Here is a 13,278-nt window from a genome sequence, read left to right as displayed (position 1 = left end):
TTCCGTACTAAATGAGTATAGACCGTGATTCGGGACCGAAGCGTTTCAACGAGTCGGTCATGGCGAAGCTGGGAAGCGAGTCGCTACAATCGTTCCTATTGTCAAGCTTAAAGCACCTCGCTTTACCTAGTTAGTTTTCGATTTTCATTATAAATACCAGCATCTTTGTCAATTTGCTCTCATCTGAACCCCATGCCCTTTGTGGATTCGACCCGAACATAGTGAGCAGGCGATCTTATCCTTCACATTAGCCATCTACGCCAGTCAGCACTATCCGACTCGCGAGTCTAAGATCTCATCAAGCTTCTTGCCGCTACTGGCGTATGTGGAAATTTACAACTACGAGCAAGAGGAGACTGGAAAGCAATTCTTCCGCTGAAAGCCGGGTTTGCGGTCCGTTGCCCGCGAAACGCACCGATCTGCTTCCAGTATCAAGATCTTGATAAGCTGATATCACGCCAGCGGAACGCAACTCCCAGAGATATTGGCACAATACCTGAAGATACCCTTTTCTTTACTTAAGTCATAGCATTTGGTTACTCTTCCTCTCGGCCTTGTTCAAGTAACTTCGTCACCATGCCTTCTTCATCTCTCCCCTTCCGCCGACGCGATCCAGTTGCAGAGGCAACTCAAGCTCTCAGCTTCGACGACATCATGTTTCCCAAGATCTACGAAGAAGCCTGGGGTGCTTCCAATGGAAACATCGCAGATGATCGATCCGAGTTTGATCGGGCGCGCATCTTCCTCTTGCGCATGGCCAACATGACGCCGGACCCCAAGATCATCGACGAGTTGCGTACCATTGTCGCAAACCCACAGAACAAAACCATACAAGCTCTCGCTATGGCCATCCAGCACAGGATATTCGGGGACTCGCATGGCTCGTTTGCTACAACGCCGCTGATGCAGGCTGTGCGTTTCATGCTGATCAAGGCCCGCGTGCCAGAACTCATTCTGTCGGACAGAACAAGGTCTGTTGTCGACTTCTTCTTTGATCCGACGCTGGAGAGGAACCTCAATGCTCCACCCACAGGAGACGTATCCGTCTACAAGTATCCAGCAGGGAGGCTGAAGGTTGCCATTGTAGGGGGCGGTCCCACGGCTCTGGCATCCGCCATCGCGATTGCAGAGAAAGGCGCCGGCAGTGTCGAGGTTCATATGTACGAAAAGCGCTGGGTTCAAAAAGTTCTTCCCAACGGCAGCGTCATCGTCGCTTACCCTCCTTCTGCCAAACGAAGAGACCAAGTCGTCACTCTACAAGACTCAGTCACACGACTCCTCAGCAAGCCGTCGTTCCAAGCCCTCTTCGCCGGCAGACCAGAACGGGTGTGGCCTGGCTCAGCCAACATTCAGATCCGAAAAGTCGAAGATCGGTTCCTCAAGCGCGTGCAAGACCCAGAGTTCCAAGGGCTTATATATCTGCACTGTGAGGGAGTCACGAGAGAGGACCTCGCCAAGGTCGGCGACTTTCATGTCCTTCTTGGAGCTGATGGTGCTGCCTCCTGGGTGCGACAATCGTATTTCCAGGGTTATGAGAATGAGCGTGGGAGAAGCTATGCGCTAGGCTTGGCATTTGATCGACCTACGGGTTTGCCGTGGTCACAGCCTCTCAACGTCTTCTTGACACTCGGACAAACCCGATACCTGTTGAATGCGAGCGATCACGATGGCCGAGGATACCTGAACATGCAGCTCACTGAGGAGGAATGGCATAAGATGGTGTCAGTCGACGGTCAGCCCGTTCATTTTGGTAGGCCTGGATGCTTCAGAAAGCCGGACGGGAGTGTTCCCGAAGGCTTTGAACCGAGCCAGATCTTCGCACCATCCGAAGACAGGGGCAGTCCCCTTTGGGTGTCAATCTCGGATGGTCTCAAGCTGTTTGGGTTTAAGGAAGAGGAAGTCATCAATGTGGTGCGCATCCCCATTGTCGTCCAAGCGGTAAGAGAAGGCGTGCAGATGCTCCCACCACAAGACTCCATCAACGTCAAGCGGCCCCATGCCCTCGTTGCGGTAGCCGGCGATGCAGCAATGACGGTGCATTTCTGGCCCGGGCGCGGACTCAACAGCGGCATCAAGGCCGGCCTGGCTCTGGGAGATGAGCTCGTGCACGCCCTGAACAACGGCAAGTTCATCGGCATGCCCATCGACGCGCTCAAAGAATACAACGACTTCATTCTCAAGCTTCAAGGCAGAGAACACGACAAGCGAAGCATCCCTATCCTCAACCAGTCCGGCTCCCCCGAGATGCTCGGCTGGCTCCTGCAAAAAGCCAACAGCGTGCCTGACCAAGTGGCCATCGAATGGCTCATAGGCGCCATGACCCAAATCGCAGATCGGCTGCAGCGGAGAGACGACTGGGCGTACGATTTTGTCGAAAATGTCGAGCCTCAACTGCGCATTGTGCTGCGGCAGCTCGATGCAGTGACGCTGAAGGAGATGGCCGTAAGCTTCCCATGGCCCACAAGGGAAATGGCGGGAGCTGAAGTCTTGCCCATCCGGTCCATGAAGGCTGAGGAGAAGCAGAAGTGGCTCAACAACCTCTGGGGCCTTCTGCGTGATGAAAGTAAAGAATCTCGCGCTCCTGCGCCTCAGGAACGAGATCGATCTCCTTCAGCAGCCAGATTCGAAGCTCCTAAGGGCGGTAAAGCCAGACCCGTATCTCTTATGCCGCCGAGTACGAATAATGTTCCCAATGGAGTTGGGACAGCAAGCCTGAGGAGGAGCAACGCCACCCAAAGTGTGAGACACAGCAGGAATCTTTCGGTGCCTGGAGAGGGAGCATCGAGAGCTCGATCACCATCGCCAGGAGGCGAAGTTAGCATCAGCAGGATGTTAACGGTTCATAAGAAGCCCCCGACTTCTGTTTTGGGGGATGCATTGTCTCTCGCTTTGTTCCGTGTGGAGGATTAGTAGGCAGCTTTCAAGTCTAGTGTCGATGTCTTGTAACTTTTTGTTTTTAGCGATTGCTTCATATACAAACGATGCCTTATACTTCAAGTTGTCGTACCAGTGAGTTATTTGAGGGCGCCTACCATCACCATTGGCATATAGCCCTCCAAGTCGCAAGTGAAGCCCCAATCCGTGGCGTCGAAGCAATTCCCGGAAGCCTCGGAGACACTGTTTATGCACGGATCGGCCCGGCCAACGTGTCAACCTGTAAACGAGAAGCTAATCTGGCATATCTGACGAGATCTCGCGGTGGCGCGATTTCGGCAATCTAGCTGCTAGGCTGCTTCAAAATCACATCATGTCCGCAAAAGTCAAGCGATTGGCAATTTTGACGCAGTTCTTGGCCCGCCGATGCTTCGTGCTGGGACGTAGGACCTATTAAGAACTTCTAACCGACATATACGCCCCAGCTCAACATTGCGCAGAGACACTATGCAGCTGTACGATCACGAGACTCGATCCTCGTCGTGGATGATGGCAGACAGGCCTTGTTGACGCATCGCCAGAAGATCGTGGGGTATTAGGCCATGTCACATCGCACCGAGGATATACCGTCACACCGATCTCGGATTTCATCAAAACTGCAAGCAGATAGTACAGCTACCCTCTCTATTTGAGATCTACATTATTTACTGGCCTTTAGACCCTTTGAGCTCCTCCTCATGGTATGTGGGGATGGAGTCAGACTTGCCCATGCCCAGCTGGTTGGTGTCCCAGCCGTGGCTCTCGAGATACTCGCGGAACCTGGCGTCCTCCTCGACAATGGTGTCCTGGCCAACGTTGGGGAGGCAGAAGAAGGCAATGGCAGCAGACAGCAGGCACAGCGAAGAGGCGACCCAGAAAGGGTACTGCGCAACCTTGGTGGGGTCGTCACCACCGGCCTTTTCGATGTAGGGGAAGACCCAGGTGCCGACGAAGGCACCAATCTTGCCAATGGCGGCGGCAATGCCGTAGTAGCGGCCACGGACACCAGTGGCGCAGGTCTTGGCGGCCAGGAGACCGATGTTGTTGCCAGGGCCGAGCTCACCAAGACTCAGGAAGATGCCGTAAACGACAGCGAAGGCGGCGATGTGGGTGGAAATCTTGGCGTAGACACCGGCCATAATGTAGCCGACAATGGCTTGCAGAGAGACACCGATGATGAGGGTGTACTTGGGGCCGATCAGGTCACTGACAAAGGCACCGATCATGGTGCCAGGAATGTAAAACAGGTTGATAACGGTATTCCAGCCAAAGATGGTGGTGAGAGGAGCGGAGTCGGAGTAGATGCCAGCCAGGATAGATGAAGAGTAGATGCCGAAAGCATACGTGGAGAACTGAGGGTACGTTAGGAATCAAAAATCGTGGGGATGAATGTTTGGGCAATACTGACATCGTACAGGAACCAGATGATGCTGACAGCGAGCAGCCGGAAGCCGTAGTAACGGAAGACGAGCAGATAGGGAGTCTTGCGTCGCATGGAGTTCTTGGAGAACTCCTCGGGCTCCTCGAGCCTGAGACGGAGAACAAAGAGAATCAGGGGGAAAACGACACCGATTCCGAGCGAGGTCCGCCAGATGGTGCTCAGGTGCCCATTGTGGGTGGCAGCGGCGACAACGTCTGGCGTGAAAGCGTGAGCAGCCAATATCAGTGACAGAAAACAACAGGAGACTTACAGGGAACAAAGGCGCCGATGACAAAACCCCAGTCAATCATCGTGTTCGTGAAGAGGATGAACCAGCGGTTGCGGGTGCCAGACTTGAGCTCGCTGCTCGTCTCGGCACAGCCAACACTACCAGCGGGATACTCGCCTGGAAGGAGTCAGTTATAGTGCACTTTTGGGAGGAGATTATAATTGATGCAGCGAACCTCCAATGCCGATACCGACAAAGAATCGCCAGGCGGTCAGCATATTGAACATGCCAACAGCATCGCCATGGTAGTAGGAGCCAGCGGCCAAGGCAGTAAAGACAACGAGGATAACGGTGGACACGAGCAGCGAGTTGTTGCGAGACCAGCGGTCGGCCAGGAAGCCAAACAGCAGCTGTCCAACCACGGTGCCAGCAAAGGCAATGTCGGACACGTACTTGCTGGCGTTGCTCGAGGTGTAGACGGTGCCGTACTGAAGCTTGAGGACCGTGTTGACCGAGCCGATGACGTTGTTGACGTAGCCGTCGGAGAAGAGACCGGCACCGCAGGCAAAGACGGGCAAAGCAGCCTGGAAGAAGCTCTTGCGGGGAGCGGCCATCTCAATGGCGGGCTCCATCGTGAATGGCAGAGGACTTCCGAGTCAACAGACAAGAGGAGGACGGTTGGCTGTTCACAACTCGGCTCGGCAACGGGGCGAGGACGAGGACGAAGACGAGGACGAAGACGTTGGCCGCTGGTGACGGAACAGAGGAGCACGTCGAAGGAAGGGGTAGCAGCGGCTATTCATATCGATTTGCTCACCGGGATTCGTGCCACAAGATTGTCCCTGCACTTGGTCGTACGCCAAGTCTCGGACTCCAGCCTTCTTCCACCCCCCAGCATGCGCTAGTCTGCAGCAACCTACGCAAAGTGGTATCGAAGCTGCTAGCACTCAAGCGCACTAAAACCAACAAAACCCATGGCGAAGAGGCCTGCCCGTCAACTCGAGCGGCAGGACGCTAACTGGTCATGGTAGCTGTGATCCGAACACTTTGGAGTCCCCATGCCCCCACCCGAGGATCAAAGGTCGACAAGGGCCAGGATAAACCCACCCGAACGGCCTCATTTGGCAATGCGAAGAAGAATGGCCGTGTAAAGGCAAGACCATGTGCGCAATGCTGGGATTCCCAGTGGCTGGGCTGGGGAAAAGAGGGCCGTGGGGATGGTGGGTTCATTCCATGTCTTTCTACACCGGGGGCTTCCGCGATATTGTCTCTTTTTCTCTGCCTCTGGGCGGTTTCGTCCTTCTTCTAGGCACGACGAGATGCGTCCCCAAGGCCCTTATTCAGATGGCCGGAGTTGGCAGTTGATCTCATGCCCATTCTGTCGGCTCGCGTTTGCCGGCCTTGGCGGCTTTGGGCTTCGGCGACATGTAGTACCTGCACCTACGCGGGCTAGCGCTGGTAGCAGCATGTACATGCCGTCCTTACCTATCAGCGGACGTACTATCAAAAGTACAGGCGAAGATCCTGGCCATCGCTGCCATCGAGTTAGTAGTAGTGCTCGTACATACATATTACGTTGCATGATCTTGAAAATCATGCACGTATTCCCGCCAAATGCAGACGCACTCCGTATGTACTGCATATGTGAAGCGTTAGACAGCGGCTTGGGCGGCCAACGAAAAGGTTTGTTCAGAAATTGTATGTGGCGCAAAGCCGAACGAAGGCGGCTGTCTGGAGCCAAACAAGAGTGCAAAACTTCTCATCAACACCCAGCCCCCGTCCTCGACCCGCACATCTCGACCACGTTGACGGCAGCATCCCACTCATTCTGCCCATCAGCCGCAGACTGCTTCAGATAAACGAGTTTCAACCGGCCTGATAGTGCCACAACTCATATCGATGGCGCTCCCGTTCCGGCGCCGTCACGCACACGGGTGGCCAGATCGTGGCGCCGGCTGAGAGGCTGTTTGCGGCTGAGGACTCGGACAGGCCGCCCGAAAGGACGCTGTCACGGTTGTCAAGGCGCCGAAAACGTCGACCGAGCGGCCGCAGGAGGGTGAAGCTGTAGACAGGCGCAATGCACGTGGAGGGACTGAGTCGCTGGTTGTTGAAGCAAGATGGGTCGGAGTGGCCGATGTCAGCGCTATCAGGACGCTCTTGGCCGGGCTTGACAGGGACCGTCACCACACCAACATGAAGCCAACCAGGCCTGAGGTAGAGCGCTACTTCGGTGGTTTATAGCGGCTGCTGGGCGCACTATCGCGAGCCCACTCACAGGCTCAGCGCCGGTGTGATGCTATGGAGCAATTGAAGGTAATGTGGAGGTAGCCCACCTTGCCACAAAGTCCCAACGGTCATGATCAGCATGTGACAGGCCGCCGGCATGTTGGTTCCGGAACTCTGCACCCGTGCTCGTAGGTGTAGGTGTTTTGCGGTGCGGTAGTCGTATAAAGAAGAAGGATCTTCCAATGAAAGACGGCGGATGCGAAACGTTGTCAGTCGAAGCAGACATGAGAAACAACAACAGGAAACACGAGCAGATTGCGGCAGGCCACCTTGAAGCTGAAAATGCATGCGACTCTGCAGCGAGACTTGGATGGACAGGGATGACGGCGCCGGTGGGTCGGAGAAACGTGCCACCGGGCTGCAGTGAGCCGTTATCGCGTCTTGGCCTTGTTGTACCCAAGTACCTTGAGCTGCCGAGGCGTTTTGATGAGTGACATCCTCTACTAGTAGTACCTTATGTCTCAAGGCTGCTTAACCAAGACTCGGTTAAGGTAGAGAGCAATTTGGGCCTTTATCTACTTCTTCGGCGAATAAAAGGAGGTAAAGACGCATATAGCGCGATCTTTCCAACGATGAGATTCCTGCGAAAAAGCCATGTCGAAGCCTCTGGGCTGCACATGGACAGCACATGGCGTGAGGATGGCCACAACAGCGAGCCATGTGCCAACGGTCAAGCCTGTGCCTGGCACGTTGTGGGTATCTGCTAACGAAGGACTTGTAGTCCCACCCGTTCTCAGTACATTACTCAAGTCCTTCTCAAACGCAGCCAAGGCACCACCATCAGCCGCGAGTTCCTTTCACGTTGAAGTGGACCAGCGGCCTTTGATGCTTCACTCGCTCTCCAACCAGCCGCCAGACCATTTCGTACCTTGTCCACTCCCTCCTCTACCTACAGTGCATACCATACGCATACCTATACCGACGACGCATCATTAGCTCATCCTGTCACCTCTCCGTTGATCCACACGCTGCCGCTCTAGCGCCTCGAAACCGAGAGCTATGAAGCTCACCTAGATCCGACGACGCTCCTCTGATCCTTCGCCATGCCTGGCGCATCATCACCAGCATCACCGAATCCTGCCTTGAGTGTTAGTATCTATTCCATCCAGCCTCGCCCTCTCCTCTCTTCCCGTCCTCGCGCTTGTCACGACGCACCAGGGCAGCACATACTGCTGCCTACTCGCCTCTTCGTTGTCTAGTCCAATCACGCGTCATGCTTCCCACGCACAGACTGGGCTGAGCTGACCTTGGTTTCCCTCTCCGATGCCGTTAGACCAACACCAACCCCAACACCAGCCATGACGCCGTGACATCGGGGTCGAGCCAAGAGCCAGGCAAGGGCGGCTGCTTGAACCGGTTCCTCGCCCTCCTCCACGCATCGCTCGGCCGCCGTCTCGACGCCATGAGTAGCTCTGCAAAGACCGACCTGCTGCGCTTTATCCGCTGGCTCGACTCGCCGCTGGGCCACGGCGTGCTGAAATGCACCCTCGCCTACACCATCGCCAGTCTCGCGACCTTCCTCACGCCGCTGTCCAACTTCCTTGGCACGCTCGACGGCAAGCATGTCGTCGCCACAATCACCGTCTACTTCCACCCGGCGCGGTCGACCGGGTCCATGATTGAGGCCGTGCTTATCGCCGTCGTCGCCATCGCCTACGCTGAGCTTGTGTCCATCCTCTCCATGGTCGTCTCGGTCATGGTTGGTTCTGTCCTGGGCCTCGTCACCTTGGCGCATGTGCTGGTCGTTGTCATCTTCATCGGCGGCGGCTTTGGCTTCATGGGATGGGTCAAGCAGAAGATGGCAAACCCCCTCGTCAACGTCGGCAGTACGCTGGCGTCGCTGGCCATCATCTCCGTAGTTACCAAGGAGAACGCCGTCATATCGAATGTCTTCTCCAATCAGAAGATTGTCCAAGTCTTCAAGATGCTCATCATGGGAATCACGTCCACGGCTGCCGTCAACGTGCTGGTCTGGAGAGTTTCGGCGCGCCATCTGCTGAGGACCTCCATGGCAAAAGCGACCGCGTCGCTTGGAGGCATGCTCTCCGCCATCTCGGCGAGTTTCCTCAAGGGTGTGGAGGAGGAGCAGATGTCAGCAGACTTCACCGCTTCTTCGGCCACTTACAATGTCACCTACCCGCAAATGCTCAAGAACTTGCGTGAGGCCAAGTTCGAAGACTATTTTCTTGGCAGAGAAAGGATTTACATGTTCGAGAGATCCACCGTCAAGGCGATTGAGACCCTCGCTCGCTCCATAGGTGGCTTGCGCAGCGCGGCTAATACCCAGCTGTCCCTCCTGAGGCTGGCTGAGTCTGACCGAGCACCAGCGGCCTTGACCCGATTTCTGACGATATCATCGCTTGGGGATTTTGAAGGCATATCGCCTGGCAGTTCGAGCCCGAGAAGACCTCTCCAGGTGGTGAGCAGACCCGGTTCTCCAGGACAGCCGCCTGATACATCGACCTCTGATGACGCAGATGGCGGTAGCGATGATTACGGTCCTACGCCCTCATCTCTCTTCAAGTTGTTTGTGGATTTGATGGGTCCGTCGATGGAGGCTCTCACGCAAAGCCTTGTCGCGATCCTCCGAGAGCCGCCATTGGGAACCGCCCCCAAGGATGAGGTTACCATCAGCGATGAGCTTCGCCAACCGCTCACCGAGGCTCTTTCCCAGTTTAACGAGGCAAGAGCCGACGCCCTGCAGAAGATGTACACGATGATTGAGCGAGAAAACTCCACGTCGAGGCGAATACAGGCCGGCTTGGAGGAGGTTGCCGCAGCGTGTGGGCACTTCAGCTTCAGCTTGCAGACATTCGGCGAGGAAATGCAAAAGTATCTCGATGTCCTTGACGACCTAAAGTATGTCAGCGACCATAGCAAGCGAAGCTGGCGCTGGGTCCTGTGGTGGAGGAAAGACGATGTCGCCGCGGAGGGCCGCAAGTTGTCTACGTTGCCCTTTGAATCGTCAGCCGAAGCCGAGAGCCTCATCAAGCCCATCAGAAAGCGTGATGTGCCCAGAGGTATCCCGGATTCCATGGTTCGTCGCAGGGATACATACAACTGGCAAGCAGCTCCCAACTCGAGCAAAATACTTTCCACAATCTCCCAGTCCATCCTGAAATTTGCCAGAAAGATTGCCCGAGACGACAGTAAGCAATCAATGATGATTTATATGCTGAGCTCTGTGCTGTAACCGAGACTGCTAACCACTTACTTCTATGTCTTGAATAGTACTCTTTGGAATCAAAGTAGGCATAGGCGCTTCTCTTTGGGCAATGCTTGCCTTTATAGAGGCGACGAGAGATTTTTACAACCACTACCGCGGCGAATGGGGGCTCTTGTCGTTCATGATTGTCTGCTCCATGACTGTTGGCGCTTCCAATACTACGGGTTGGGCCCGATTCATGGGCACATTTTTCGGTGCCGTCTTTTCCTTGTTCAACTGGACCGTGAGCCAGGGCAACGCCGTCGCGCTCATCTTCCTTGGCTGGCTGGTGAGCTTCTGGAACTTTTACCTCATTGTGGCCCGAGGCAAAGCACCTCTGGGTCGCATGACAATACTGGCGTACAATGTGTCGACGCTGTACGCATACAGCTTGAGCCAGCGCGTTGACGATGACGACGATGACGAGGGCGGGATACACCCCATCATGATGAAGATTGTAAAGCATCGAGTGATATCGGTCACGGCCGGTATTCTCTGGGGCCTGATTGTATGCCGGGTCATCTGGCCCATTTCGGCCCGCAGAAAGTTCAAGGAGGGCGTCTCGATGCTGTACCTTCAGATGGGCCTCATCTGGAGGCGAGGGCCTCTCGCCATCCTGCTTCGCAGCGACTGTTCCGAGAGCTACCTAAAATCCGGGGAGCAGGTTGCCATGCAGCGATATGCCAACCGCCTGGAGAGTCTCCGGCAGTCGGCTGCTTCCGAGTTTGAGCTGCGCGGTCCGTTCCCTATGGAGACGTACGGGCGCATCATGCAGAGTACAAACCGGATACTGGACAGTTTCTACGCCATGAGCCTCGTGGCACACCGGAACGGGAACCTCAGCCCGGGCGAGCGCGCTCTTTTGGAGTACACGGCAACGGAGCGGGCCGTCTTGTGCGACCGCATATGCCACGTCTTCCAGGTGCTCGCTAGCTCGTTGATGCTGGAGTACCCGCTGACCGATGCGGTCCCAAGTGTCACTGGCATTCGTGATCGGCTGCTTGCCAAGATCTTCCAGTTCCGCAAGGAGCATTCGGTTGAAGCCATGAGAAACCTTGGCTATACCGGAGGAGGGGATATTGAGAATGGTGAAAGCAGCCGTGGCGATGCTACTGCTGTTGCCCGCAGTAACGGTGACGCTCACGTAGGTGGAGTGGTGGCTGAAGAGAGGGATTATGCTTTGATCTACGCATATACGCTAGTGACGGGCCAGGTTGCGCAGGAGTTGAAGATTGCTGAGAAGGAAATAGAGAGTCTGTTTGGTGTTCTCAACGAAGAGTCACCGCTGCTTGTATAATATTGGGTTCGCATGGAGGATCAGGGGTGGCACGAGATTGGATACCCGCGTACTGACAGCACCTAGCTTTACATGCATAGCAACAGGAAGTCTTACATTGATTATAAGCATAAAGGGAGTATGATAATAATGTTACAAAAACCGGCTACGAAGAGAAATCGCGTGACTATGACTTATAATAAGCCATCCAATTCCAATATCAGCATCAAATTATCCTATACTCATTGAGTGATCTCTTCGGAATCATGTCTGACTGACGCTCCCGCAGCCGAAACCCCGGAGAACGGACACGTCCCTCGCCCTCTGGGCCTACCCTCCTCTCCATCTGGCGAGCCACTCCCATCTGCATTGTCCTTCATATCTTCGTCTTCCAGTATCTTCTTACCATGCAGGTAACCCTCGCGCTCAATCTCGATATCGGAGTCGGGGGCCTCGAACTCGGCGCCATCTTTGACGTGCCACTTTGCCATGAGGTCGTTTTGTACCCAGATGACCTTGTTGAGGGCCTTGACGAGGGCGATTTTTCGCTGGATGTGTAGGCGCGGGTGGGAGAGGATGGCTTCGTTCATAATGTCTTGGATGAAGCCTAAACAGGCGCCCAGGTGGACGTATTCGATGTGTAGAGGGTGTTTTCTGCCGAGCCCGACGTGCATCATTCTACATTTATGATCAGCATTGTCACAGGTGAAGTCATGTCCTTATAGCGCGCAGACTTACCCGACTTTGTCAAGATACTCCCAAAACTCCATCTTACTCGGGTCCGAACACAGTTTGTTCAGATACGCCCGCAGGAACATCTTGCGATGCAGGATCTGCGGGCTGTTTTCGTCGGGGATATCATCGAGAGGACCTTCGAAGGATGTACTTCTTGTGGTGAATGCGCGGGCAGTGATGTCGTACTGAAGGAGTTTCTTGTAGACAATGTTAACGACGGCGGGGATGAGGGCTTTGATGTATTTGGAGTCGCTAATGAGGGCGTCAATGTCACCTGTATGGGTTAGATGTAGGTACATAAGTGAGTTCGGTTGTTATTATTGGCTACGTACGGCTCGAGAAGTCGAGGAATGAGTGGAGGTATTGGATGCGGACTTCGAGGTTGGTGTAGAGGTCCTCGCGCTGGATGTGTTTTATCGGCCTTGAGTATGGGTTCATGGCGACTGTTGATGTAATTCTAGGTATGTATGAGGAATCTGTCTCTTTAATGCTCGATAGGCTCGACGCAATCGCTGAGTTGTATCGACAAATTGCCAAATTCACGGGCAAAGGCACCTCTTGTAGGGTAAGGCAGCGAGGAGACGCGAACGTGGTCAATGCGAGGAGACGCGTGAATGAGTTTTTTCTCTCTTGCTTCATCAAAACTGTTCTACGCCGCTATATTTATGAGACTGCTCAAGGTACTGACTTGGATATTAAGTTAGCAAAACAAAAATAGTCAATGCAAACCGAGCCATTTTCATCAGCTGCTGGGCTGAATATGCATGATCTCTCGGGTCAGGCCATATCGGAGATCGTGGCCTGGAGAAATATGGTCTGACGGGTGGGGGATAGGACGATGTGATGTAATTTGCTATGCCTCACCCATCATTGGTCGTTGGCAGTGTATTTCTTTCTTTGGAGGAGGAAGACATATGCTGGATTATTTCGGGCTGAAGATTTCGCGCATTGTTTGAGGTAAATTGCTGAGCTGATATTTTGCATACAACTATGACAGACGGTGACGGTGCCCAGTGGTCAGGACACATTGGACAGTGGTTGTACTACCAGAATGAGAACTGCCTTGACTGATCAACAGCCCGATGATGGCTTGATACGACTGCATGAGGAGGCTTATTTGGCAGTACTATCACCGTTTCCTTGATCTTTTACTTGGTTTGACAAGTCCCCATATTCTAGTCTAAGGCAGAGGTGCCATTTGAAGTCCAGATAAA

At 54.3% G+C, this 13,278-nt stretch overlaps 5 protein-coding genes across 5 annotated transcripts; 2 read left to right on the top strand and 3 right to left on the bottom strand.

The window, feature by feature from the left end:
- Positions 1-576: 576 nt before the first annotated feature.
- BBK36DRAFT_1122872 (hypothetical protein) lies at positions 577-2,910 on the top strand (the record flags this gene model as incomplete). Its single annotated transcript, XM_024890988.1, has 1 exon — positions 577-2,910. The coding sequence occupies one exon, from the start codon at positions 577-579 to the stop codon at positions 2,908-2,910; it is 2,334 nt and encodes a 777-aa protein (XP_024748254.1).
- A 668-nt stretch (positions 2,911-3,578) lies between these two features.
- On the bottom strand, positions 3,579-5,194 carry BBK36DRAFT_1123413 (MFS general substrate transporter; the record flags this gene model as incomplete). The annotated part of the gene is made up of 4 exons (XM_024891050.1): positions 3,579-4,265; positions 4,322-4,548; positions 4,605-4,739; positions 4,798-5,194. 4 exons carry the CDS (start codon positions 5,192-5,194, stop codon positions 3,579-3,581), a joined length of 1,446 nt encoding a protein of 481 aa, XP_024748253.1.
- A 1,234-nt stretch (positions 5,195-6,428) lies between these two features.
- BBK36DRAFT_1177888 (hypothetical protein) lies at positions 6,429-6,972 on the bottom strand (the record flags this gene model as incomplete). The annotated part of the gene is made up of 2 exons (XM_024896101.1): positions 6,896-6,972; positions 6,429-6,784 (listed from the first exon to the last, which is right to left on the bottom strand). Exons 1-2 carry the CDS (start codon positions 6,945-6,947, stop codon positions 6,429-6,431), a joined length of 408 nt encoding a protein of 135 aa, XP_024748252.1. The 5' UTR covers positions 6,948-6,972.
- Positions 6,973-8,250: 1,278 nt separating this feature from the next.
- Positions 8,251-11,357, top strand: BBK36DRAFT_1177878 (hypothetical protein; the record flags this gene model as incomplete). Its single annotated transcript, XM_024896100.1, has 3 exons — positions 8,251-9,158; positions 9,276-9,997; positions 10,080-11,357. 3 exons carry the CDS (start codon positions 8,251-8,253, stop codon positions 11,348-11,350), a joined length of 2,901 nt encoding a protein of 966 aa, XP_024748251.1. The 3' UTR covers positions 11,351-11,357.
- Positions 11,358-11,571: 214 nt separating this feature from the next.
- Positions 11,572-12,508, bottom strand: BBK36DRAFT_1177874 (hypothetical protein; the record flags this gene model as incomplete). Its single annotated transcript, XM_024896099.1, has 3 exons — positions 12,397-12,508; positions 12,068-12,338; positions 11,572-12,007 (listed from the first exon to the last, which is right to left on the bottom strand). The coding sequence occupies exons 1-3, from the start codon at positions 12,500-12,502 to the stop codon at positions 11,572-11,574; spliced, it is 813 nt and encodes a 270-aa protein (XP_024748250.1). The 5' UTR covers positions 12,503-12,508.
- Positions 12,509-13,278: the final 770 nt, after the last annotated feature.

The sequence above is a fragment of the Trichoderma citrinoviride genome (genome assembly GCF_003025115.1).
Source record: "Trichoderma citrinoviride strain TUCIM 6016 unplaced genomic scaffold BBK36scaffold_10, whole genome shotgun sequence".
In the NCBI taxonomy this organism is placed as follows: domain Eukaryota; kingdom Fungi; phylum Ascomycota; class Sordariomycetes; order Hypocreales; family Hypocreaceae; genus Trichoderma; species Trichoderma citrinoviride.
The sequence above is the reverse complement of the archived record's forward strand: the minus strand, read 5'-3'. Positions and strand labels throughout refer to the sequence as shown.